The sequence below is a fragment of the Amyelois transitella genome, chromosome 23 (assembly GCF_032362555.1).
Source record: "Amyelois transitella isolate CPQ chromosome 23, ilAmyTran1.1, whole genome shotgun sequence".
In the NCBI taxonomy this organism is placed as follows: Eukaryota; Metazoa; Arthropoda; class Insecta; order Lepidoptera; family Pyralidae; genus Amyelois; species Amyelois transitella.
In genome coordinates, this window is record NC_083526.1 from 4541833 (window position 1) to 4568793 (window position 26961).

A 26961-nucleotide genomic window follows, 5' to 3' on the forward strand; every position below is an offset into this window, starting at 1 on the left:
TATTTCAAAATCCAATCACGCCGACGGACATTCACATGCACAAATGCAACGACATAATAGGACCAATAGACACAAAATAGATCTCAACAACAAAATTGGCCGAACAATATCCATAACGATGAATATCCGTTGCATAGACAAAGTTAGAATCTGCGGGTATCAAATTATATCAGTATTCAAATGACAATTTTATCTTGACACATGAATTGCATTTATCATTACGGCGTGAGAGGCCACTCTATACTGGCAATAACCCGTATAGCCCACTTAACCTAATAAAACTCCCCTTGTATAGAATTAAATTTAATAGTCTATGAAAAGGAACGGCGCGCGCGCAAACGACTCTTCCTGCCAGAACGGAAGACGCCGATTGGTCCAATTGTGAGGGCCATTCACCAATCAGCGTTCAGAATTGAGATGTGTATAGCTCGTCCATTTTAAATTGATACTTGTCTAGTTGAATTTGCGCTTTGCAGCATCGGGAAAGACTTAAAACATTTTTGAATATGAAACACTTCCATTTCCCAGATACATTTCTACTAGACTTTGAATACCAATAAGAGCATCGATCGCATTTTAAATTAGGTAATTAAACTTGGAATAGTTATAACCACAGTAGGTTCGAATCAGTAACCTTCTATTGTCTATACTTAGTGAAGTTAATAAATACATTTTAAGTTTAAATAAAGGGAGTTTATATATAAAACAAGTTTATTGCAACAAGATTAAATGCATTTTACAAACCTATAGATATAAACAATATTTGCTTTTTAACAAAGCTTTAACCATTTTTAATAAGAACGTTCTTATAATTTTTTCTTCTAATGAAATTTAAATGATGACACACACAAATAAGAAAATTCAAAATCAGTTTTGATTTCAGAACATTCATGTAATATACATAAAAAAAATTATAACATACAATAGAATTGAAAACCTCTTTTATTTAAGTCAGATGGAAAACCGATTAAAATCTTCGGATTGAACTTACAATATATAACATATAACCTTTTTTATTCTCTAAGTATAAATATTCGGACTGTACAATATAAGTCTAAATGAACTTGATTTGTTGTATAAAAACGATTATTTACATTTGTTACAATTTCATGAACTTTTCTTAGTATAAAAAGTTTAACACACATAATTTGTTTCGCTAATGTTATGTTTTAATTTTATATCGATTATACATCGATTTTATTAATTCGTTTTATAATACCGTGATACCACGGGTTAAGAAATATTTTTGCAAAAATAAATACCATCGACAACAAAATAACATTATTATTACTGCAAGGCTGTTAATCACGAGTCAAATTTTATGACAAGTAAATAAGTAAGTTTAATGTAGTTATTTTTTGTATAGAGAAACTATGTACATAATCATAAGTTTTTTTATCCAATTCAATAAAGTTATTCAACATTTGGCAGGCGTTAAAAACCATCTCTTATGAACCCATGTAGATTTTTATATCTAGGGAAGGTGCACTGAGAGAGGATTTTCCTAATTTCCCACGGGAGCGGAAATTAACACGATTTATAATGTGAATTCTAGTATAAACATATATCTGAGTTTTATTTCGCATCTACAACTTTAGTAGTTAGCACCCCGATGTTTTGTATCTCACTCTCGATGACGTCCCCAGGTTTGAGGTACTCCGAGGGGTTCCTGTACATGCCCACGCCGCCGGGAGTGCCCGTTAGTATTATATCGCCTGGGTATAGTGTCATTACCCTGGCAAAAATACATACTAAGTTAATATACACTGCACATCACATGTTTTTCATTAGCAGTCTTGAAAGACTGATAGGCCACGTTCAGCTGTTAGGCTTAATGATAGAATTGAGATTCAAATAGTGACAGGTTGCTAGCCCATCGCCTAAAAGAAGAATACCAAGTTTATAAGCCTATTTCTAAGTCGCCTTTTACGTCATCCATGGGAAAAAGATGGAGTGGTTCTATTCTTTTTTATATTGGTGCTTAATGGACCAAAAAATATACGCATGATACCTTCGAAATGGCAAGAAAGGTACACGGGAGGGGTAATAGTGAGGCTAACATAAAATCTTCGACACACAAAGGTTTAAAAACAGGAATATGGAACTTACGAAGACAATCGTTCAATGACGTCAGGTATCTTATGGATCAGCTGGTCGGTTTTGCTCTTTTGTTTGACCTCCCCGTTGATGGAGGATCTTATGTTCAAGTTCTGGGGGTCTCCAATCTCGTCACTGGTCACTATCCAGGGGCCGATGGGGCAGAATGTGTCCATAGCCTGAAACGAATAATTTCTATAGAGTCATCGGTGATAACATATAGATAGATAGATAGAAGAGATATTAAGTATCTTATCGGCCTTTCAGTCTTTTCGACACTGATTGCTGTCTGCCCGGTAAGGGAATAGACGTGATGTATGTATCTTTTCGTCGTGGGAATTTTGAGCGACAGGGCTTTTCATTCTCTCGACGAATGGTTTGAAGATGAAAAGTTCTGTCAGCCGAACGCCGGAGGATGAAAAATATGTTATGTCGTTGAACTACACGTAGGCCAAACGACCATCGGAGAATTGTTTTAAACACGAACGTAGAAGATGTCATGTCTCTTTATCTTACCTCAATCTATGGTATGGAATGACTACATAGTAACATATCGTTGGAACTATAAAACTGCTGGCTGATACTGCTGTATCAGTAAAATGCCATACAGGAATATACTAGAAGATCAATCAACGCTTCGCTCTTTAGACACACACTTTTCACATTACGTACTCCTCTGTTCCTGTCTACTTTCTTAGACAAATCTTTTCAGGTTCAAGACTCTTCATGAAATGATCAGGAGAGCTCCTAGTCGCTCGGCGTTCAAACATGCTGTGAATGGGTTTTTTCTTCGGCGGATCCACAATAAGTCATCCCAATTTGTTATTATATTATACTTGTTAGTATGTATATGTATTTTTTGTTATATGAATACAAATAACAAATGAAATATCATGTATCTTGCATGTATTTTGTTAGTTATATATATTTTGTAGTATAAATGTGCACTTTATCGCACTACTTCAAATTTTTCTGTTAATAATTAAGTCCACCTTTTGTACATTTTTTTAGGCAATAAAGATTAAAAAAATCAATTTCTTAGAATAGTTCCCTGATGATGTTTTCTTATAAAAACATAGTCTCACCTTTCCAAGTAAGAACTGCCCCGCATTCCTCTCCTTCTGCCAGTCCCTAGCGCTTATGTCCTGAGCCACCGTGTACCCCATCACGTGGTCGAAAGCATTAGCTGCCTTCACGAAAGAGGTCTTCTTGCCAATCACCACCGCCAGCTCCACTTCCCAGTCCACTTTCTGTGAACAAATAAGTATTTTTTTAATCAACATACATACATACATATAGTCACGTCTATATCCCTAGCGGGGTAGACAGAGCCAACAGTCTTGAAAAGTCTGAATGGCCACGTTCAGCTATTTGGCTTAATGATAGAATTGAGATTCAAATAGTGACAGGTTGCTAGCCCATCGCCTAATAATGAATCCCAAGTTTGTAAGCCTTTCCCTTAGTAGCCATTCACGACATACATGGAAAAGAGAGAGATGGAGTGGTTCTATTCTTTTTTGTATTGGTGCCGGGAACCACACAGCACAATAAAAGGCTATATATTTGTGTGTTTTATTATTTATGTCTTATATTTCTCAATTTCATACAAACATACATATAATCGCGTCTTTAGCCAACAGTACAAAAGACTGTAAGGCCACATGCAGCTGTATGACTTAATGATGGAATTGAGATTTAAATAGTGAAATTTAAGTAGTATTAGTTAATAGGATAGAATTCAGAATAATATTTTAATAGATTAGAAAGTGGTCAGCACAAGTGAAACTGACGTCACAACTGATAGTTGCAAAAAATTTCATAACGCATTTCAATCAAATACAATAACGGAATTCGACATAATGTGATATTTTAAGTATATATGAAAGGTTAATGTTAAAACCAACTTACATAAAATCACGCCTCTTTATTTATTTATTTATTTATTTATTTAAACTTTATTGCACAAAAACAAAAAATGTACAAAAGGCGGACTTAATGCCGTTTGGCATTCTCTACCAGTCAACCAGTTGACCAAACAGAGAAAACTTTAAGTTGGTGGTGCGATAAAGTGCACATGCATACTGACAAAAATACATTACAAAAAAAAATACGTAAATACATACAAGATATACATACATAATATACACTATAAATACATATTATTATACATACATAAAATATATAATTAGGATATATAATTAGGATGACCCATCATTAATCTGCCGAAGAAAGAACCCCTTCACAGCATGTTCCCCTCTTTCCCGGAGGGGTAGGCAGAGACTACCTCTTTCCACTTGCCACGATCTCTGCATACTTCCTTCGCAAACCAAATTGTAAAACTAAAATAGTTTAATATTTTTCAGGTTGAAAATACAAGAAGAATACCAGAGTCACAAATTTCTTCTCTTACATACATACGGTTACGTCTTTATACCTTGCGGGGTAGACAGAGCCAACAGTCTTGAAAGGACTGAAAGGCCACGAGCTGCTGTATGGCCTAACGGTGTTTAATTTTATAGCTTTATAATGGAATCAAGATTAAATAGTGACAATTAACCCATCGCTTTAAAAATAATCCTAAGTTTATAAGCCTATTACGACATCCATGGGAAGGTTATGGAGTGGTTCTATTCTTTAAGTGCCGGAGGCCACATGGAAACCACAATCTTTTCCCATATAATATCTTATCACTATAAATAATGTATACCATAATATACAGTTGAATTCTTAAAACAAAACTTAAACTTGTAAAACTATAACATTTTTATATTTTTCAAGTAAAAAACACAAGAAGAATGCAAGAGAGCTAACAATTTCAATTTCTTTTCAAACATCACATTATGTCCTATAACTGCATAGTGTACTAAATATAAGGGGTCAAAAATGTGTCGTGAATCAGAGGTCTCTCTGACCTGAGCTCTGGTAAATTGGGGTCAATTATTGAAGCAAATTGAGGTCGTAATTCATGTCAAGCGTAGGTGGGAGCGCAATGATATAATGGCATTTTGCGTCATAAGAAGGACGGAGTGAGGCGGCTTTATACATACGGACGATTTACATAGTTTTATTAGTGTAGATGATTAGAGCTGTATGTTTGTTAGTATGTTGGTAACAAAATTTGTTTGTACATCTAACGCCATCTGTGTCTAACTGTGTAACTTCCGCTTGTTTAATAAAAAAGTACTTAGTTCGAGTATGGGATGTCAACGTGTTTTTTTTTTGTAAGCGGTTATGGGCCCAGCACCCTTTCACTGCGCTGAGATAAAGTTTATCAATTTTATAACTTACTTTGATTTATCTTCGCAAAAGTAAATTTTTGAATGGCGCGAAAATATTTGTGGCTATCAGCCTATCAGAAAGCGTTGTTGAATAGTACAAATGCGACATAGAATAGTGGCCGATTACTTTAAGCTGAATTATGTCCCTACATTACTTTCATTGCTAATCGATACTCTGGCGGTGAGGGAAAACATTGTGAGGAAACCTGTTTATTCAGGCAACAGGATGTCACAACGATCCAATAAGGGTAAGGTTCTCCTGCAATGGCTTTGAAATGCAAATAGGAGTGCCGACTAAAAAATCCGCCGTCAGCTATTTATACACGAAGCGACTCCCGTCTGACTTCCGAAACTCTGCAAGGGAAGAGAAGCAGCTGGCACTATGTCTTTTTCTACGTTACCAAACAAGAATGGAAGCTGTTTACTAATAATTTATCTATAAATCCCTTTGTTTATTTTCCAAGTAAAATAAATAGTTTCTGTTTCATTAAATTTTAATAAAACCCAACAAAACGTGTTTATTTTTTTCTCCTGATTGATACATTGTATAAAGTTCTATCTACAATGAATAAATCACATAAGTTTTTTTATTTTACCTACTGTGTATGAAAAAAACGTATATGAAAAATTCGATGTGGATAAAAAATATACGTAAAATGTTTATGTAAAGAACATTGATAACATAAAAATGAAGTTATCGTTATGATAGTAAATACACACAAAGATGCAAAGATATGTATGAGTATTTAAAGATAACTGTGTTACATAATGCTAGCGAATAATAATTAATAATTCAAAGCGTAGAATATCTTAGATTGGCTAAAAAAATCTTGGTGTGACGACAAAAAAGATATCAAATTAGAACCTATCTCACTTTCTCGAGAACTTCGCAAGAGGCGACTGAAGTAGTTAGGTACCTAGTACAACAAACATACATACGAAAACTTTCCTTCCCTTATAAACAGGATTACGGAAATAGGGCACTCTTTATAAAATAATAAAAAAATAAAAATACGGCGTACCCTGGGCTCCGCCTAAAGGAGGAAGCAACCAGTACAATTGTCAGAAGGATGATAACTTGGCTATGAAACTAAATAATAAATCATCAATTCAACAGTTACCTCGGTAATCTGAGTTCTAAGCTACATTGATGACGTTGTAATGTTAAGTCGTTCAGTTCAACAATTACCTTGGTAACCTGAGTCCTGAGCTTCAAAACATCGTTAGGTCCTATCACGCAGCTGGCGAACTTGCTGAAGATCATCGGAACTGGAGGCGGTGTCAGGTTTTGTTCCTCGCAGTGGTCTTTATAGTTAAGTCCAATGCAAAGCACCTTATCCATGCCTGTTATTGGCGCGGCTAGCGTCACTGATGATAATGGTACCGTTTTCGGGTTGCTCGATTTTAGTCTGTGAATAAAAAATAACAAAATCATCCTGCTGGCGTCAGACCCAGTTGTATATTATGGAGAATCATGTGATCTGCATATTTCCATGATCCTAGAGTAAGTAGGTATGACAAGGGCGACCTTTGTGGTCCTAGCAGGGGAACTTAACCCTTGCTTGGTTCATGATTATACATTCAGTTGCCTGATTTTGAGAATTTTGGTTTATTGATGTTATTGGGAACTTCTTGAAAGAAGAATAACAACTTATATGTTTCTTTGATGTATTAAATCCTAAAAAAATATAACCAGAAGACCCTACCTAAAGTAAGCAGTGTGCTGCCCATGACCTGCAAATAACTAAGCAAATTTCTTCAACACTGGAGGCAGTTACAAATACATTTTAATATTAAGTCCTAACATATGAAATTGGCGTTTGGTAAAGGGGGAACAAAAAGTCAAATTTCTTTTTATATAATATATTTATTTCATGAATGTAAGAACCACTATTATCTATGCACTTTTGCCAACTAGGCAAAAGTTAACGAAACACAAAAACATTACACATTAGTAGCTGTAAAAATTTGAATTTGGAATTCCTAACCAAAGGGGAGAAATTTGTGATTAAAGAGGCCAGTACAAGGAAACACCAATTTCATATACATATATGTAAGGCACTAATACATAATTGCTGTGGCAGATAAGGAATACCAATAAACATTAATTATTCATTCCAAGAAAAACATCTTAAAACAATGAGAGAGAATATTAGTCAGATACCTACTACAAAAAACAATCTTGCATGAATTCATATAAAAAAATATATTTTTCTTAACTTATATAGAAGATCTCTTTAAAGTTCAAGGATTTTTTAAATAATAGAACTAACAAACAACACTTTTGTTAGAGAGGAGCATAGTTCATTGTACCTTTGTCAACTAAATACTTCTACCTCTTAATCTGTATTACTTACTGAATAGAGAACCCATAGAAATTAGCATAATTTAGGATAACTCTTATGACAAAACCAATAGTGGACATAGATGTGATATAAATAAATATAATTCACTTCACACAAATCAATCATGTAGGTAGTTGCCATATGGGAAGTCGGAACCTGAAGGTATAAGGAAGGATAAATCGAAAGTTTTAACTTAACAAAGTCGGGAGTCGAAGCTCTGTAGCATCTCTGTGTATGTACTTGTTACACAGTGTATTTAGAAGTACCTATGTAGTAGGTAGGTATAAAGATTTTTATTTGGTAAAAAGTATACATGGAGTGTGGGAACATAAATTGACCTAGACATAAATGCTGCAATGAATATTTAAACATTCCTTCTGGATTCAGAGGCTAATCCCTAAAGAGTGCTGGATAAAGGCTACTTCGTTCTAAGGCTCATTATTAAGGATATAGACGTAACTATATGTATGTATGTTCTTCCTCGTGGATTTAGTCCCGGTTGCATCCTCTCCACTCTGAGGAGGAGCCCGGGGTATGCCTTTGACCATGGATCCTGGATTGGGTGGGTCAGGTTTTTACACAAAGCGACTCCCACCTGACCTCCGCAACTTTTGCAAGTAAACCTAACCCATATTAGATCCATGGTTACACATTCAGTTCCCTGAATGTACAGGTTTCCTAACGATGTTTTCCCTCACCGTAAGAGCTATATGTTTGTACGGTTAACATGTTCACTGCTGAAATCACACTGCCATTATAATTTTACTTTGTAAGTGAAAAAATCATTCCAATTGGTAACTTAATTAGGTAATCCGACAGGGAAACGATTAGATTATTTTTTATACACTTTAAAGGCATTAAACAAAGGTCTCTTTGGATTTAAGAGGTCTATAATGATAATAACTATATGCTTTAGTTTTTTTAATTGACACCTAAAACGTACCCCGAAATTGAGCCAAAATGTGACTTACTTTTTCACTTTTTCTAGGGATCCAGTAGACAAAACGCCTAATAGCGTGGTCGGTAAGCTGGAATCTGCTTTATTTAAATCCACGACGTTTTCTCCTTCAATATATCCTACTCGCAAGCCACTACCGGAACCTTCCGGCAGATTGTATGTAAATTGTACAAGTTTCATATTATTTTTATGTGTTACAGAAAAATATCTAACTGTCCTCGTCCTTAGAGAGTTTATCACTGAATCATTTGTGAAATTGCGATGTTTTAAATAAGCTAAACCACGGTAAACCACTCCACTCATTTTCATGAAACGATGACAGCAGCGACAGCGACCCAAAGTGATAACAAACGTCACTTTTGATAGAAATTACGTAAACAAAAATATTCTAGTTACGTAACAACTCGAGTCATTTGATCGATATCAAATCGATATCTTCTAGTTTCTTGAGTAATCGGACTACTATACGTGAAGGTAGATAGTATTAAACATAATCCTTTATCACAAATACTAATCGATTAATCATTATAATTACAGATCAGTGCATTTAATTAAAACTATTTTATTTGTTTAATCTACAGAAATTATATATCCGATTACAATTATCGATTTTTAAATGACCTTTAATCACTAGAGTAAGTAATAGCCACATTTCGCAGCTGCCGTAACACAGCTAGCGGAATGTAGCTAATACTAACAGCAAACTCACAAGTACACAATTTGGAACCTATGTTAACTTAATCTATGTAAACCTTTTTTTCAACCTGAGAAAACAGGAACCAGAACCCTCTAGAAAACATGTTATTACTTCCACAAAGACTGAAGACATGGAGGTCACACTACGCTACCTACATATTTATAGAAACAAAAATCTTTTAAATCATAAAATATCCTTCTGAGCAGTGTACAATGTTTTCTACATGTAATGTTACATCTTGCGGCAAATAAAGACTTTTCTTTCTTACATTGCACACACAATGATAGTAATATAGAACCGAAAAGTATCGAAGTAATTTTTCTGTGGTGGATATTCTTTGTCGTATAGTCTTGATATATACAATTTGGTATGTCTTGACTGTTGGGTTTGTCTATCCCGCAAGGGATATAGACATGATTTTATGTATGTATGTGTATAAATATAGGTAAACCAACATGATAATAACAACCAATATGACAAAAACAAACTTTATTCTACATAAATTATAATTATCTTGTTTTAAGGTTGTATTACAGTAATCAATTCCTTACAATTGGTCGTTTTCTGGTTATGGTGAATTCTTCACGAGTATGGTATGGCGCATATGGATCATCAACATAATATTTAGGGCGCTTCCAGAACTTTGTAACCATTTTATCTAGTAATGTAGTTTGGGTCGCATTGCAGAATACATGATCTTTTAGTCGCCTTCTTTGAGGTGGTGATTTCTTCCATAACCTCTTTTGTCTACCAACTTTGGGCCTTATCCAAGCACCCCAGTGTAATCTGAAGAAACGTTTTACCACTGCCTTCACAGTTTTCCTCTTGCCTTTTTTGAGACTGAATTTTGTCACAGTTCTCACAGGAATTTTAGTAATATTATCAGAAATAGACAATATTTGTTTATTACATAAAAGAGAACCTTTGGCTATGTTCAAGTTGTAGAATGAGGTTGGTGAAGAAATGTTCCTATTTGTAGAGAAATTTTTGAAATCATTGCAAATAATCCTGGTTGCATTATAATATGGACTCGAAAGAGGTCGTAAACTTCGGAGAGCTGAAAGAGAAATACATAGGTAGTTAACCTCGAAACAAGCTGTCACATCAACATTACACACAAGGAAAAGGACAATCACATATTGGTATTATGTAAAAGTGTTAGACAATATCAAACAAAAATATTACCAAAAATAGCTGTCCGAAACATTATACCTAATACAAATTATTCACAAACAGAACCAATAAATGAATGAATTCGGTAAGTTAAAATGACATTTGTAGTGATGCACCATAGGTAATCATCCTTTTTTATTGAATCATTCCTATCTGTAGATGACAGCAGGGAGCTTCGATAATAATTTTTCTTGAAGTATTCTTCTTGTACAGGTGTATTTACAATATTTATGAATCATGTTATCAGTAGTATAATTATATATTATATTTATGTCGTTACAGATCACTCGAATTGTCAGACGATTATTTCTGCATTTTATCTCGACTTGATTGCGTAGCTCATGCACTAGTCGACAATGGCTCTATCTTTAATCTTTGTTCGCCAATATGCCTCTTTAGTCTCTGATTTTTGACAGCCCAAGTGGAAATACCGAAAGAGATTCATTCCCGAAAATGTACAAATTTACAAACAGTTTAAACTATGCAAACTTGGTTTTGGTATGTATTTACTTCCCTGTTTATATTTACTATATAGTCCCTTCTAATCTGTTACTTATTTGTGTTAAACTTTATACAGGTCTCTTTCAAATCTCATTAGGAGGTTTATGTTTTGCTGGTTTTATTGACATATTTTCTCGAAATTCATATCTTTAATTACAATATAGAGAAATAAGCGCTTTTTTAAGTTCATCTCTTCATTATTATGTACATAAACCTTTTATTGTTGTCCCTTACATAACAATCTTCGGACGTCACTTATCCAAATAACCTACAAATGTTTCAAACATTCACAACCTTCACGTAAAACATCAATGAAAATTATGAAATTACAGTTCTTGATTTATTGTTGTTTTGATAATTAAACTGTATAAACACCATTAGCATTATGACTGTTTTATGGTTTACAAGTGATTTAATTTTATAAAACTTAAAAAATATTTCGAATGACCACAAATTTGTCAGAGCGAAATTCAGTAGGTTCATTATGGATGCATGATATGTTTTAATAACAACTTACAAATATTCTACATGGCTTTTAGGTGAGGAAACAGCTTGGCGATGGCTCGTGCGCCGCCCTTGTAGTGATGCGTGCGCCCCGGCGTAATGCCGGCAACGAGAAATGTCAGCATCAGGTCCCGGTGCCGCCGAAGTCTAGAAAGCTCTTATGGGGCACAATAAGTGCGGCGGTACTTACGGGCGCAGCTGTCGTCTATGCCAAGTATGTTTTTTATTTTTGATTTCCATCAATAACCACTTTACCTTTTTTATTGTTGGCCAATATGGACTTAAATAGGTTGTTTCAGTCCAGATTTACAGAGACTTTCTAGCACCTCATTTTGGAGATGAATTAATAACAAATAATTGACAATACAGCTTAATAATCTGTGATGGCTTGGTTGTTTGTCTCAGGGCAAAGGTGAATTCTTCAATAAGAAAGAGGACTTGCCACACAAATGGAATAAGATTTTAATTTTTAATTTTACTTAATGTAATAATTACATACAAAAACAAAATGCTTAGCTATGTTTGTTTAATCTATATGGCAGTTAGAGAATTTTGTTGATTTAAATATTTGATTTTGATTTAATCATTGAGTTAAACATATTTACAATATTTTTTCCAGGTCCTCCCCAGATACAAGAAACTGGTTAGAATCGAATGCCCCTTGGGCTAACGACGTCATAGCCGTGGTGTACCAGGAGAACACAACATACTGGAAGTTTACTGTGGCCCAAGCCAACAAGGCTGTGACAGCAGTCACCAATTTCATGTTTGGCAAGGTAAGGTGCACTATGCCATTATCTGATAGGAACAGCATTACTACACTAGAGCATGTGAAGAACCTATATGTCAAATTTCAAAATTCTAGAGCCAGCAGTTTGGGCGGTGTGTTGAAGGTTTGTTCAGTCAGTGTCCTACATACATACATACATACATACATACATACATAAAGACATGTTTATATTACTTGCAAGGTAGGCAAAGCCAACAGTCTTGAAAAGACAAAGTCCACATTCAGCTGTATGGCTTCATTTGGAATTGAGATTCAAATTGTGACAGTGGTTGGAGTGGATTCTATTCTTAAGTGCTGGAAACCACACAGCACTAACAAAAGTTGTTCAACATGTTCAGCATGTTCTATTCACATATTAATGTGTAAAAATAAAAAAATAAATCTATTACCTTCAAACAGTCTATGGATTTGTAAAAGTCATGGGCAACAGTTCGTCTCAATTCCAAAACTCAAATTCAATAGTAAGCCTACCAACTTAATATGGCCTGTGTTGTGATTATGACTGTTGTTTGTTTCTACCTTATAACATATAAAGACGTGATATTTGTAAGTAAGCAAGAAAATGTTCAATAAAGGAGCACATTACAAATTAAAAACAGTAGTTCATTTCAAAGGCGGGCTTTCTATTCCTAATTGGCATCTGAATTTTGTATGTCCTTATTTATTTATTGTTCTGCCCAAAGATAAGGAATAGATTAAGGTTTTTAATTACATATACTGCATATGCAGTCACTGTACAAACTATACTACTATTTGTTGATCATTCTTGTTTCCAGGAAGGTGTCACTCCCATGCAATTTCAAACAAGACCCGAACAGGATTTGGACAAGGATGCAGCAGAGGCGTTCAAGAGAAAAGACTACGAATGTATGTAAACTTTGTCCAGAACGGTGTCAGTTTCCTAACGTTAAAATAATTTTAATTTATTTCATTCATTCATTTTAATTTGTACATAATCATAGGAGCACATTTCTATCACAACAATCAAACAAGAATTATGTAGATAACATCAATTTGTTTATTAATAAAATAACATTCAATCAATTAATTTTAAAGCACAGACAAACTGAAGCCCACTTATACTAAAAAAAGGATAGAAAAGACTGAAAGGCAACATTCTGCTGAATGGCTGAATTATCGATTTGAGATTTAAATAGTGGTAGGTTGCTAGCCCATGGCATAAAAAAGTTCTTGTATCCTTATTTATGGTAATTAGTGTATTATTTAAGTTTGTATGCAGGAATACACATGTTACTAGTTTATCTGTGCTTTATATCATGTTGGCAACATTGCTTCATTGCACTAATAACATAATTATGTCTTACCTAACAGTGCCGCCTCCGCCGTTTAAACCTTTGTATGTAGAAGAGCAGAAATATGAGACACCCGAGATTGAAACATCTGGTTAGTCCATTTTTTTTTTAAATTTCAGTAGCCCTTCTCTGAATGACGATTATGAATGAGCTGTTTTTGTTTTTGCGAATTAAAAAATTTAAAAATTTTTATTCATTATTTTAGGATCTGTCATATCGCTTAATAATTGTCATATGAATTTAATCCAAATTATATTATGCAACTAATTTTCTGTGACTTACCATTTCAAAAAGGAATCTTCATTTCTTCAAATGGAACTCAAAAATTAAATTTTATCTGGTTCAAGAAATGATTAAATTTTAGGCAAAAAGTTATGTTGGAGTACGCCCGCGGCACTGCCCGCGCTGCACATAAAGTTTCGGATAATTTCCCATCCCGCGGGAATATCGGGAAATCCTCTCTCAGTGCCCCTAGACCAAAATTTGGGTTTTCCATTGATATGTTAGTCAATCATTCATTCATAAGGCAGTCAGTCAGTTTCTATAATATCCTATAATAAGATTTTGGAGATTTATGTGGAAATTTTCAGAATAAACTATATTTAAGAGTGATCATTATATTATATTAAAATATTTTCAGCTACGCTAATCCAAACTGAGAAGTGCGACCCAGTGGAGCCGCCGGTAATAAAGATCACCAAGGATATGATCGAATTGGAGCAGGAAATGCATGAGAACACCAAAATAGCCATAGACAATTATAAAGTGGCGACAAAACACTGCGCACAATATAATAAAGCTCTATATGAGGTAAATATTATTACCTATGTACATACATACACTTAACCACGTCTATATCCCTTGCAGGGTAGACAGAGCCAAAAGACTGAAAGGCTATGTTTAACTGTATGGCTTAATGTTGAAATTGAGATTTGAATACTGACAAGGCACTAGCCCATCGCCTACAAGAAGAATCCTATGTTTATTAGCTTTCCCTATGTTTTGATTTTTAAAAACAAAATTAAGTTGGTGAGTGAAATTAATGATAAAAGTTAGCCAGCTTTTATTTAATGGCAAGGAGATAATAAATCAGGTCCTAATTTCAGAATCTGAGTAACAACTTTGACATTTGCTTATGAATATCAACATAGAACCTGTAATAACGTTATTATCCCTTATGGGGTAGACAGAGCCAACAACAACTTGCACGAAGTGAGAGACGACGTTCAGCTGTGAATTCCCTGTTGCTAAAAATGGTGCTTTTTGACACCTTGAAAAGTATAACGTTATTATAAATTTTTCAGTTCATGGAGTCTCCGATCGAGGATTTTGATAAAAAGCTTCTTGGTGTCCTGGCTGGTGCTCAGAATGAGCGGAAACTCGCTTATGCCAAGGCCAGGGAGGGATCTACTAAGGCCAAGTGTGCATTGGGTAAGACACAATATTTATCTCTTTTTTTTTTGTGGGTTTAATCAGTGTGAATATCTGATAGGCGGATCCCAGACCCGTAGGAGGCTACAACTCACCCCAGGAGGTTATAACTAGGCATACGCATATATGAAGAGAGAATATAATATATCTATTAAAGAACTTAAGAGATAGAAAGAAAAAAATCAAATTTAATCAACAATGCCTTTTTCATATAAATGTACACTTTGAGAAAGGACCATTCCATGGTTGTCGTAAGAGAATGTCTCAATTTTATCATTAAGCCTATATAAGCTATTAAAAGCTGAATGTGGCCTATCAGTCTTTTGAAGATTGTCTACCCTGCAAGGGATATATAGACGTGATTATATTTATGTATGACCCAAATTATTTTTATTTAACAAACCTTTCTATCTTTCTATCATTAAGCCAAATAGCTGAACGTGGCCATTCAGTCTTTTCAAGACTGTTGGCTCTGTCTACCCCGCAAGGGATATAGACGTGACCATATGTATGTATGTTTCTATCTTTCTCAGATACCCTGGACCGCCTGATCAAATCTGGTGTTCAAGCGCCCCCCGAGTCTATAGCTCAGACATTACGTTACATCAAACAGTTCAGAAACGATTTAGCCAATGCCGAAGAAGCTTACCAAGCGGAGTTCGAGAGGTCTGTCGTTGCTGACAAGTATTGGAACAAGGTTAGTTTCAGAAGAGAGTATTTTTTCAGGGATTTTATCTCACCGCCACCACCACGGTAAGGTCCGGTTAAAATGTGTGTGAAAAAAGGCACATACGTACATTAGTTTGAATACTAACCTATCCTTTTACGGCGAGAAACATCGTGAGGAAACCTGCACATTCAGGCAACTGGATGTGTAACCATGATCGATCCGATACGGATAAGGTGCCCCTGCAAAGGTTGGGGAGGTCAGACGGGAGTTGCTTATATGTATATATCGAGCTACAATTATATATACGTCCACGGTTTAGATTGAAGAGATCTATATTTGTAAATTGACGCCCGGTGAAAATGCTGCGTAGTGTAGTTTGTTTCGCCGCATCTTCTACACCTGTGTTTTGAAAGCGTTAGTAATTATAATTAGATTTAAGTGATGTGACGTCAATAAGTGATACCTAGTGTCCAATTTTGAAAATAAATCTATTCTATTCTATAAAATCTTTAATTTAATTTCTAGGTACAAGCCGCCAGAACGATGTTCAAGGATGAGTTGCAATCGCTGTTCCCAGGCATCGACCTAACCACTAGGAAATTGGACCTGAGGGGCGACACTGATTTACTTCTGCTGTATGCTCTCAAAAGGGTATGTTACGCACACTTAATAGCAGAGTGACATATTTAGTATTTTTTTTTACTAAGGAAAAGTGTGAGAAGTTAAAAGAAACGAATTGATTAGTAACTCGTCATTTAATGATTACTAATTTCTGATGATGAAATTCCAATGAAATTAGTAATAATTAAGTGACTAAGCGCGGATAAGGAAGGACGATGCCACTATGAAAGCCTTTTTATAGCTTATGTGTCAGGGTGCTAGCACATCTATCATAAAATCTTAAGAAGTATAAACCTTTTTTATTCGTTACTAGATTAACAATAAAGCATCTTCTATAACGCATATCTTTTATACTTAACAAAATATTGATACATACATATAGTCACGTCTATATCCCTTGCGGGGTAGACGGGGCCAACGAAAAAAGACCGAAAGGCCATGTTCAGTTGCTGAAAATAATAGTTCCACTCCATCTCTTTCTTGTCTACACATTACATTTCATGTCTATACTTGAAATATGAAATTGACACTTGAAATTTGGTTTCAGATTCAATATCTGCAAAGCCAGCTAGCTGAATTGGAGACTGTGCGAGAGTTGAAGATCAATAGAGCTATTGAATGTGAGTAAAGATAATTTCACGAACGTTTCTTGCTCCTTTAATACATATACGATCTCAACTACAGTCCATTTAATCTTTGTGAAAGCAGGATGAAATTATAAATTTAATAAGTGTGAGAAAGATAGACAATATATAAGAATTTCTATGTGTGCTTGTTATCTGATTAAGAATTATATTTTTGTTCATACATATTATGTAGGTCATAGCTGTATAATCACGGAAAAATTATTACTTCATGTACTGCCGTTTTAATTTCTGGCCGTCTTTTAATATTGCTCAGACTTTTGGGTTTAATCCCTTACTAATTATATAAATGCGAAAGTCTGTTTGTCTGTTCCGCTTTCACAGCTAAACCGTTGGACCGATTTGAATGAAATTTGGTATGCATATAGTTGCAAACCCACATTCTAATATAGGATAAGGCCTTTTTGGTAATTCCAATGGGAATGAGAGCTCTTTATAATTTTGTGATAGAATAAAATTTAAACTTTTCAACTCTTGCAGGTCACGAAGAAAAAGCCATCATAGAAGCAAAAGTAGAAGATATCATCAAGAAAGAGAGACACATAAAAGAGAATGAATTCCAAAAAAAGGTATGTTTGTATTTTATGCGAGTGTCCACTTATAATATGTGAAGAGTTGAATACCGTTGATTTCCTAAAATTCGAAAAATCCAGTCTTGTTGGTCCCCTATGTCACATAACGAACCTACATGCCAAGGTTTAGGTCTATTTTACAATCTTAAAAAAAAAACATGCATAGATATATATTTATATCTAATATATTTAAACGAGCAATTCTTGTATATATATAATCAGGATCTCGGAAACGGTTCCAACGGTTTTCATGAAAGTTACAGATTAGGGGCTTCTCGGCTCAAGTAATTGATTTATCAAGGTAATCCTAGGTTCGAGAAAAGCTCGGTTCCCAAGATATATAAACATTTTAAAAACCGCGTTTTAAGAAACTATATCAGCGCCATCTTTGGTAGACCGAGCAAAGCTCGGTCAACCGGGTACTTGTATATTTATATTTTACAATTTGTACACAAATCGGACAATAATGTAGGTGAAAGTTAGAAAGAAATAGATGATAAAGAATTGGTAAATATATATGGTTCAGTTGTAAACGAGATACGTGACATACATACATACATACATACATAAAATCACGCCTCTTTCCCGGAGGGGTAGGCAGAGACTACCTCTTTCCACTTGCCACGATCTCTGCATACTTCTTTCGCTTCGTCCACATTCATAACTCTCTTCATACAAGCTCGGCGGTTTCGGGTACTTTTGACCTGACCCTTTACCAGGACGTCCTTAATTTGATCAAGATACGTTCGTCTAGGTCTTCCCACTCCGACCTTTCCCTCCACACTCTCCTTGTATATCTGCTTAGTCAACCTGCTTTCATTCATCCTCTCCACATGACCGAACCATCTTAACATACCCTTTTCTATTCCTGTAACTACATCTTCTTTCACATCACAACATTCCCTTATCACGCTGTTCCTTATCCTGTCACTCAATTTCACACCCATCATACTCCTTAACGCTCTCATTTCCACTGCATTTATTCTGCTTTCATGCTTCTTTTGCCATACCCAACTTTCACTCCCATACATTAATGTCGGGACCAACACGCCCCTGTGCACAGCCAGTCGAGCCTTTTTGGATAGTTTCTGACTGCTCATAAAGGCATGCAAAGCTCCATTCACCATGTTCCCCGCGTTCACTCTCCTTTCAATATCACTATCATACTTGCCATCTGATGTAAACTTTGATCCTAGATATACAAACTCTTTCACTTGCTCCACTTTTTCTCCTCCAATCAAAATATTACATGCTGTCATTTCTTTCTCCATTTCAAAAACCAGTGTTTTAGTTTTACTTACGTTCACTTTCATTCCTTTCTCTTTTAAAGCTTCATGCATACAGTTTACCATCTCCTGTAACTCCTCCGCTGATGACGCCAGTATAACCTGATCGTCGGCATAGAGCAGACATTTGACGAGTAACTCATTCATCCTTAATCCACTTTTAGACTCTTTCAAATCTGTCAAACAGCTATCCATAAATAGGTTGAACAGCCACGGTGACGCAACACATCCTTGCCTAACGCCTTTCTCAATCTTAAACCACTCAGTGTGCGCTCCGTTTATCCTGACACAAGCACTCGAATCCTCATATAAGGATTTCAGTGCTCGTATTAAGAGACTGCTCACCCCATGCATAGAAAGTGCTGACCACAATTCATTCCTCTCAACTCTGTCATAGGCCTTTTCCAGATCTACGAATGTGCAATAGACTTTTTGACTCTTGGCCAAAAACTTTTCGGCTATGCACCGCAAGGAAAAGACCTGATCAGTACATCTCATTCCCTTTCGAAATCCCGCTTGAGCATCCCATATTTTGTCATCAGTTTCATTCCTGACTCTATTAATCAATACCTTAGCATACAATTTGCCGACGACGCTAAGCAGGCTTATACCACGATAATTTTTGCAGTCCAGCTGTGACCCTTTTCCTTTGTAAAGTGGCACGATAACAGCCTTACACCAATCTTTTGGTACTCGGCCGCTTCTCCAACACAAATTGAAAAGGCAGTACAACTGACTAGCGATACGTGACATAGTATGTTTTACATAAATGTAATCACGCTCATATCCCTTGCGGGGTAGACAGAGCCAATAATCTTGAATAAATGAAATTCCACGTTGAGCTGTATTAGTTTAATGATGGAATTGAGATTACATAACATTTTAATATTCCATTCACAGAGCCTTGAGGTACAAGCCGAGGCAAACAGGAAATTGAAGGAAGAATTGAAAAAGCAGGTCGAGATTCAACAAGAGGTGCTACAAGACAAACTCAATAGAAAAGAGAAGGAGGTAAGATTAACAGCTCTCTTTCTGACTATTCCCCTTCATACTCTTTACTCTGACAAAAATACATACATATAGTCACGTCTATATCCCTTGTGGGGTAGATAGAGCCAACAGTCTTGACAATACTGAAAGACCACGTTCAGGTGTATGGCTTAATCATGTTATTGATATTCAATAGACACATTGTTAGCCCATCGCCTACAAGAGAAATCGCAAGTTTATAAGCCTATTCCTTAGTCGCCATTTACAAGATCCATGGTAAAGATATGGTTACGGTTTCTATTCTAAAGTGCCGGAAACCACACGGCATTCAACCCTTACGAGTTTTGATTATTTTCAGGTTATGGCCAAATACGCCCGTTCCGTGTCCGAACAAGTTGAGAAAGAGCGTGTTGTGTTCAAGAAGGAGTTAGCCGCCATGGCGGGGAAACTGAAGGCCATCGAGCAGACTTTGAAACGTGAGCTTTTATATCTCTATAGCTCTTGCTGACCCGAAAAGGCACCGGTTCGAATCCCGCCTCGGCCATGTAAAAAGGGCTATTTTGAAGTACTGTAATTTGAATATTAACCGATGCTCTTGTGGTGAGAGAAAACATCTTTAGCAAACCTGCACATTCAGACAACTAGATGTGTAACCATGATCTATCGGGTACCTAACACGGGTTAGGTTTCCCTGCAAAGGTTGCGGAGGTCAGACGGGAGTCGCTTCGTGTAAAAACCTGACTCACCCAATCCAGGATCCATGGTCAAAGGTATACCATGGGTTCCTTTCAAAACTTTTGAGGATATAACTGGGACTAAAACTAGGTAGAAGAAGAGATTTTCAGGTGTTACAGGTTAGTCTTAAACCTGTTGGTAGTTTCTTATTTGACGTTGATGATTAGAATAGAATAGATTTATTTTCAAAGTTGGATCCAAGGTATCACTTATTGACGTCACATCACTTAAATCTAATTATAACTACTACCGCTTCCAAAGGTCATATGCAGAAGAAGCGGCGTAACAAACTACACTGCAGCATTTTCACCGAACGTCAATTTACAAATATAGATCTCTTATAGTATGTACCCTTGTTACAGAGCGCGCGAAGGCGGAAGCGGAAGCCCGCCGCTCGCAGTCGCTGTGGGCGGCGGGCGAGGCGCTGCTGGCCGCCACCCGCAGGCCGCAGCCGCAGGCCAAGGTGGACAGCGAGCTCAAGGCGCTGGAGGACGCTGGTGAGTGCCCTTGACCCCAAAAAGACGGGGTCTACTACACAAAAAGACGGGGTCTACTGCACAAAAAGACGGGGTCTACTACCCAAAAAGACGGGGTCTACTACGCAAAAAGACGGGGTCTACTACGCAAAAAGACGGGGTCTACTACACAAAAAGACGGGGTCTACTACACAAAAAGACGGGGTCTACTACACAAAAAGTCGGGGTCTACTACGCAAAAAGACGGGGTCTACTACGCAAAAAGACGGGGTCTACTACGCAAAAAGACGGGGTCTACTACACAAAAAGACGGGGTCTACTACGCAAAAAGACGGGGTCTACTACACAAAAAGACGGGGTCTACTACGCAAAAAGACGGGGTCTACTACACAAAAAGACGGGGTCTACTACACAAAAAGACGGGGTCACTACACAAAAAGACGGGGTCTACTACACAAAAAGACGGGGTCTACTACACAAAAAGACGGGGTCGTCTACACAAAAAGACGGGGTCTACTACACAAAAAGAGGGGGTCTACTACACAAAAAGACGGGGTCTACTACACAAAAAGACGGGGTCTACTTGGTGTGTTCTTACACCTACCACTATTACAACTACCACCGTTTCCAAAGCGTGCTACCATGTGTAGAAGATGCGGCGGAACAAACTACACTGCAGCATTTTCATCGGACGTCAATTTCCAAATAGTGATAGATCTCTTAAATCTAAGTCGTGGACGAATGCATATTGTCTACATGATACAATGTCTATGTCACCTTGTTAAAAATTACAATAAGTATAAATGCGTATCTTATTTACGCAGGCAAAGGCGACAAATTAGTACAAACGGTGCTGAAGGGCATACCGAATGAGGTTCGTGAGAAGGGAGTGGCCACGGAGAAAGCTCTACGAGACAAATTCGATGTGGTAAGTGACTGCCTTTTACTGATTTAAGAATAGTTTTTTTTTATTTGTACACAGTACGAATAACTGCGATTCTCATTTTGATTTGTAAACAACAGCTTTTGTGATGAATTACGGCTTCTTTTTAAAACTTTTAAAAAAAAATTTACAGGAGTTCAAAAAAAAGTAGCCTACTTTTTACCTTATTGATGATACATGTGATTAATTATATTCACACAAATTTTCACCAGAATTGGTTCAGAAGTTAAGCCGTAAAAGCATAACATAATTTCACATTTGTTATGTTAGTATGAAAGCATGGACATTACATAGATTAGTTTTTTTTTAACTATTATTATTGTAAAATGAGACAACGAGACAATTTGACGGCCACTGTGGCTCAGCGGTAGTACGCTTGTCTGTGACACCGGAGGTCCCGGGTTCGAATCCCGGTCAAGGCATGATGAGAAAAGAACTTTTTCTGATTGTCCTGGGTCTTGGATGTTTTATGTTTATCTATATAAGTATTTATTATAAAATATAGTATCGTTGAGTTAGTTAACACAAGTTTCGGACTTACTTCGAGGCTAACTCAATCAGTGTAATTTGTCCCGTATATATATTGTCCCGTATATATATATTTATATATAATTTCTTTTCAGTTGGAAAAAACAGCAATGAAGGTAGCCTTAGTCGGTCGCGAGGGGGCCTCTCTGCCTATCTATTTCCTCTCGTGGTTGCAGTCCAAACTTCTCTTCCAGAAGGTAAGACATTGTTTATTTTCGTTTACAGTATTAACACTTTAATAGAATAGCTCAATCGATTGGGAATCAAATCGTATGAAAACTCAATAAAATAACGACCTTATTACAAGGACATTATTACATATATGGTTGACTGGAAGATATCCCTTCATGGGATAAGTCCGCCATTTCAAGTTATTTATTTCTTTTATAACTATGTACTATTTCTTGTAACTGTGTTAATTTTTGAATAATAAAGATATTACATACTTACATACATAAGTATTTTTGTCTCAGTTTGCAGAGATCCCTCAAGATGAACTGGACAACCTTCCAGTGGATTTTTCCAACTTAGACACCCACGATATCATCCTGAGGGCGAGGTAAGGTTTCAACTATTTCCTCCTTTTGTCATCATCAGATGGACCGTAGGGCTTATTCGTGAATTTTGATGTTATTTTTCCTTTTTATCTTTTATGTTATCTGCTGTGTTAAAACGAAAGAGAAGAAAGGATTTGATAACCTTTATGAATAAGGGGGCCGATTCTACCATAATATTTCAGTTTGCTTGGTTTGTGCCGTGTGGTTCCCGGTACCAATACCAAGACCACTCCATTTCTTTCCCATGGATGTTGTAAAAGGCGACTAAGGGATAGGCTTACAAACTTGGTATTCTTTTTAGGCGATGGGTTGGCAACCTGTCGCTATTTGAATCTCAATTCTATCATTAAGCCAAATAGCTGAACGTGGCCATTCAGTCTTTTTAAGACTGTTGGTTCTGTCTACCCCGCAAGGGATATAGACGTGACCATATGTATGTATGTTATTGGTTAAAGATATGCTTCAACATGTATAATCGTACATCGTTATACTCTTGGTGTATGTTCTGGTCGCTGTTCCTTTTATTTTTAAGGGGAGCCCAGGGTGCGTCTTTGACCATACTTTTTGACTATGATTGGTTATGATTTTTTGATTTTGGACATGGACCATGGATTGTGTGAGTCCGGTCGAGTCGAATTTCAATAACTGTTTCGTATGGAATTTTATCCTCGCAAATAACTCCTCTTGTTTACCTCCGTCACCAGGTACCACATGGACCACGGGAACCTGACGTCAGCCGTCCGCTACATGAACCTGCTGCAGGGCGCCCCGCGGGCGGCGGCCGCCGGCTGGGTGTCCGCGGCCCGGAGGCACCTGGAGGTGCGGCAGGCGGCCGAGGCGGTCATGGCGCACGCTTCGGTCGCGGCGCTGCTGCACCTCTAGGGCTGGGGGGCGGCACCGCGTGAGGTAATAGAGCGACAGTCGAATCGGTAAGGGGGCACCTTACCGATTCGACTGCTGCATCTCTAGTGGGCTGGGTGGAGGCACCACGTGAGGTAATAGAGCGTCAGTCGAATCGGTAAGGGGGCACCTTACCGATTCGACTGCTGCATCTTTAGTGCGCTGTGGGGCATCAGGCACCACGTGAGGTAATAGAGCGACAGTCGAATCGGTAAGGGGGCACCTTACCGATTCGACTGCTGCATCTCTAGTGGGCTGGGTGGAGGCACCACGTGAGGTAATAGAGCGACAGTCGAATCGGTAAGGGGGCACCTTACCGATTCGACTGCTGCATCTCTAGTGGGCTGGGTGGAGGCACCACGTGAGGTAATAGAGCGTCGGTGGTGGAATAGGTAAGGGGGCACCTTACCGATTCGACTGCTGCATCTCTAGTGGGCTGGGTGGAGGCACCACGTGAGGTAATAGAGCGTCGGTGGTGGAATAGGTAAGGGGGCACCTTACCGATTCGACTGCTGCATCTCTAGTGGGCTGGGTGGAGGCACCACGTGAGGTAATAGAGCGTCGGTGGTGGAATAGGTAAGGGGGCACCTTACCGATTCGACTGCTGCATCTCTAGTGGGCTGGGTGGAGGCACCACGTGAGGTAATAGAGCGTCGGTGGTGGAATAGGTAAGGGGGCACCTTACCGATTCGACTGCTGCATCTCTAGTGGGCTGGGTGGAGGCGCCACGTGAGGTAATAGAGCGTCAGTTGAATCGGTAAATGGCACCTTACCGATTCGACTGCTGCATCTCTAGTGGGCTGGGGGGCGTCAGGCACCACGTGAGGTAATAGAGCGTCAGTCGAATCGGTAAATGGCACCTTACCGATTCGACTGCTGCATCTCTAGTGGGCTGGGGGGCGTCAGGCACCACGTGAGGTAATAGAGCGTCAGTCGAATCGGTAAGGGGCACCTTACCGATTCGACTGCTGCATCTCTAGTGGGCTGGGGGGCGTCAGGCACCACGTGAGGTAATAGAGCGTCAGTCGAATCGGTAAATGGCACCTTACCGATTCGACTGCTGCATCTCTAGTGGGCTGGGGGGCGTCAGGCACCACGTGAGGTAATAGAGCGTCAGTCGAATCGGTAAGGGGCACCTTACCGATTCGACTGCTGCATCTCTAGTGGGCTGGGTGGAGGCGCCACGTGAGGTAATAGAGCGTCGGTGGTCGAATAGGTAAGGGGGCACCTTACCGATTCAACTGCTGCATCTCTAGTGAGTTGTGAGGCATCAGGCACCACGTGAGGTAATAGAGCGTCGATGGTCGAATCACACGGCACTAAGTAAGTTATACAACATTGTTACGTAATCTGTACGCACCTTTAGGCAATTACAGATAGCGACTCCTATCTGAACCTTTTGTACTTAAAAATGTAACTCTTATTTGGTTGTAGTAATAAAATGAAAATATTTCACTTAATTAAGATGGGTTATTTTGTTTCAGGTTGGGAAAAATCACGGACATACATGTATAGCCGAAACGAACTGTGACGCGTTAGTAACGCCTTGATTAGTATAATTGATGCTCTTTATTTACACGTTATTTATTGAATATAAATAGATTTTCGGGTGCAAACACGTTATTATAGGTTTACATTAACTAATGACGTCTCAACATTCACATGACACCAACATGCGGCTTTTCTGATGAGAAGCGGTTACCATCGCCTCCCAAGGTTGGAACGAATAAGCTGAGACGAATTACAACCATTTTATAGTTTGCTTATAGTTTTGATTCTAACGCTGTTTTTTTTTTATATTGCTTAACCGAGGAAATGATTACGTGTAACGGTTTAGTTATCGTTATAGTGAAATGGTGCAACCCACATTGTTTTAATTTTTTTTAACTAAATAAAGAGCTTCGATTATATAACGTTATATATTTTAGCCTGTTATGTGGTATTCGACAAGTGTGAGTCGATTAAAACTATCAATCGATTAACGCCTTCGCTGGTTCGAAAGCAATATGAAATTTCACGCTAAAGGCTTGTGCACAAGAGTTATTTTCCTTTCTGACGAAACTAAAACCGAATTTATGAAAAAATAATTATTTAATTTTCTTGTTATCTCTATTGCACAGTAATAAAGTGTATTATAAATTACACAGAAATTGGAATCGTTTATTCCGATTTGTATGATAAAATAGTACATGATTAAAGAAAATAATTTGCAGCTAACTTTACCATAAAGCACAAAAAAGGGAAAAGTTTTAATTTATGAATATAACGTAACACATTTTTAAAGAGAAAAACGAAAAAGTAATAAAATAAATTTTCTTTTCCTAATTTTTAAACCATTTATTTAGATGAAATGAAATGAATTGTTTTGCAATTGTAATAAATTAGATTTTCGTAATTATAGATTTGTCAGAAGAAAAATTACTCTGAATTTGATAAAGGAATCGTTCACATGGGAAATTGTCTTCTATCGTTATGTTTAAAAAATATACTAACGGTTTTCAAGATTCGAAAGTTTACGTCTGAATGAGCCCTTATAATTTGGGACACGACTACAGTCCTGTAGTTTATTTTTTGTTATTATGCAAATGTGAACTGTTTGTTACCGCACATAAAGTCCAATTTACTTATAATTTATAGTTAAAGTTAAATTTATTTTGAGGTTATGTTTTTGGTATTGAATATGTTATTTGTAATATGTTTTTGTTTAAACTTTTAATTCCGTTGTTTAATAAAAAATGAAAAACAGAAATGGTTAAGAAAAAATAGGAAATGATAAAAATCGCTACGAAATAGTAGAACTTCCAGACACTAGACAATTTAGTTGTTTTTTTTTTAATAATATGCTCGCATTTATCTGGATGTTAAATTATAGTGCCAGCGAAACAATACCACGATTCTTAATTTTAGTAATTTATGTAAATATAACAATAAAACGTATGTAATTTAAATTAA

General features: G+C 37.1%; 3 protein-coding genes across 7 annotated transcripts; 1 reads left to right on the top strand and 2 right to left on the bottom strand.

Annotated features, from left to right (window-relative positions):
* Positions 1-693: 693 nt before the first annotated feature.
* Positions 694-9026, bottom strand: LOC106130773 (fumarylacetoacetate hydrolase domain-containing protein 2). Its single transcript, XM_013329698.2, has 5 exons — positions 8692-9026; positions 6565-6784; positions 3183-3347; positions 2110-2276; positions 694-1735 (listed from the first exon to the last, which is right to left on the bottom strand). Exons 1-5 carry the CDS (start codon positions 8985-8987, stop codon positions 1576-1578), a joined length of 1008 nt encoding a protein of 335 aa, XP_013185152.1. The 5' UTR covers positions 8988-9026; the 3' UTR covers positions 694-1575.
* An 821-nt stretch (positions 9027-9847) lies between these two features.
* Positions 9848-10682, bottom strand: LOC106130702 (large ribosomal subunit protein bL35m). Its single transcript, XM_013329603.2, has 2 exons — positions 10561-10682; positions 9848-10432 (listed from the first exon to the last, which is right to left on the bottom strand). The coding sequence occupies exons 1-2, from the start codon at positions 10580-10582 to the stop codon at positions 9915-9917; spliced, it is 540 nt and encodes a 179-aa protein (XP_013185057.1). The 5' UTR covers positions 10583-10682; the 3' UTR covers positions 9848-9914.
* A 213-nt stretch (positions 10683-10895) lies between these two features.
* Positions 10896-25878, top strand: LOC106130777 (MICOS complex subunit Mic60). Of its 5 annotated transcripts, none has more exons than XM_060951019.1 (20): positions 10896-11046; positions 11589-11767; positions 12173-12329; positions 13120-13210; positions 13676-13747; positions 14297-14466; positions 14961-15087; positions 15621-15784; positions 16283-16408; positions 16926-16998; positions 17503-17591; positions 19781-19891; positions 20229-20346; positions 20968-21102; positions 21906-22009; positions 22648-22749; positions 23026-23111; positions 23814-24000; positions 25277-25295; positions 25494-25878. In XM_060951019.1, exons 1-18 carry the CDS (start codon positions 11002-11004, stop codon positions 23989-23991), a joined length of 2127 nt encoding a protein of 708 aa, XP_060807002.1. In that variant the 5' UTR covers positions 10896-11001; the 3' UTR covers positions 23992-24000; positions 25277-25295; positions 25494-25878. The 5 variants fall into 5 exon arrangements, with proteins under 5 accessions (XP_060807002.1, XP_060807004.1, XP_060807003.1 ...); XM_060951021.1 differs by lacking the exon at positions 25277-25295 and adding an exon at positions 24176-24197 and having other exon boundaries at positions 23814-23997; XM_060951020.1 differs by lacking the exon at positions 25277-25295 and having other exon boundaries at positions 23814-24038.
* The last annotated feature ends 1083 nt before the right edge of the window (positions 25879-26961 follow it).

What these genes read in the sequence shown, in the direction of transcription:
- LOC106130773 (XM_013329698.2), bottom strand. Translation starts at nt 8,987, where the DNA reads ATGAAAATGAGTGGAGTGGTTTACCGTGGTTTAGCTTATTTAAAACAT. An exon ending in GGCAGTTCTTACTTGGAAAG is followed by an intron (nt 2,277 to 3,182) that starts GTGAGACTATGT and finishes TATTCGTTTCAG; the next exon opens with GCTATGGACACATTCTGCCC. An exon ending in GTCATTGAACGATTGTCTTC is followed by an intron (nt 1,736 to 2,109) that starts GTAAGTTCCATA and finishes TATTTTTGCCAG; the next exon opens with GGTAATGACACTATACCCAG.
- LOC106130702 (XM_013329603.2), bottom strand. Translation starts at nt 10,582, where the DNA reads ATGTTTCGGACAGCTATTTTTG. An exon ending in GTTTCGGACAGCTATTTTTG is followed by an intron (nt 10,433 to 10,560) that starts GTAATATTTTTG and finishes TTTCTCTTTCAG; the next exon opens with CTCTCCGAAGTTTACGACCT.
- LOC106130777 (XM_060951020.1), top strand. Translation starts at nt 11,002, where the DNA reads ATGTACAAATTTACAAACAGTTTAAACTATGCAAACTTGGTTTTG. An exon ending in GCAGCTGTCGTCTATGCCAA is followed by an intron (nt 11,768 to 12,172) that starts GTATGTTTTTTA and finishes TATTTTTTCCAG; the next exon opens with GTCCTCCCCAGATACAAGAA. An exon ending in CAAGGCGCTGGAGGACGCTG is followed by an intron (nt 21,103 to 21,905) that starts GTGAGTGCCCTT and finishes TTATTTACGCAG; the next exon opens with GCAAAGGCGACAAATTAGTA.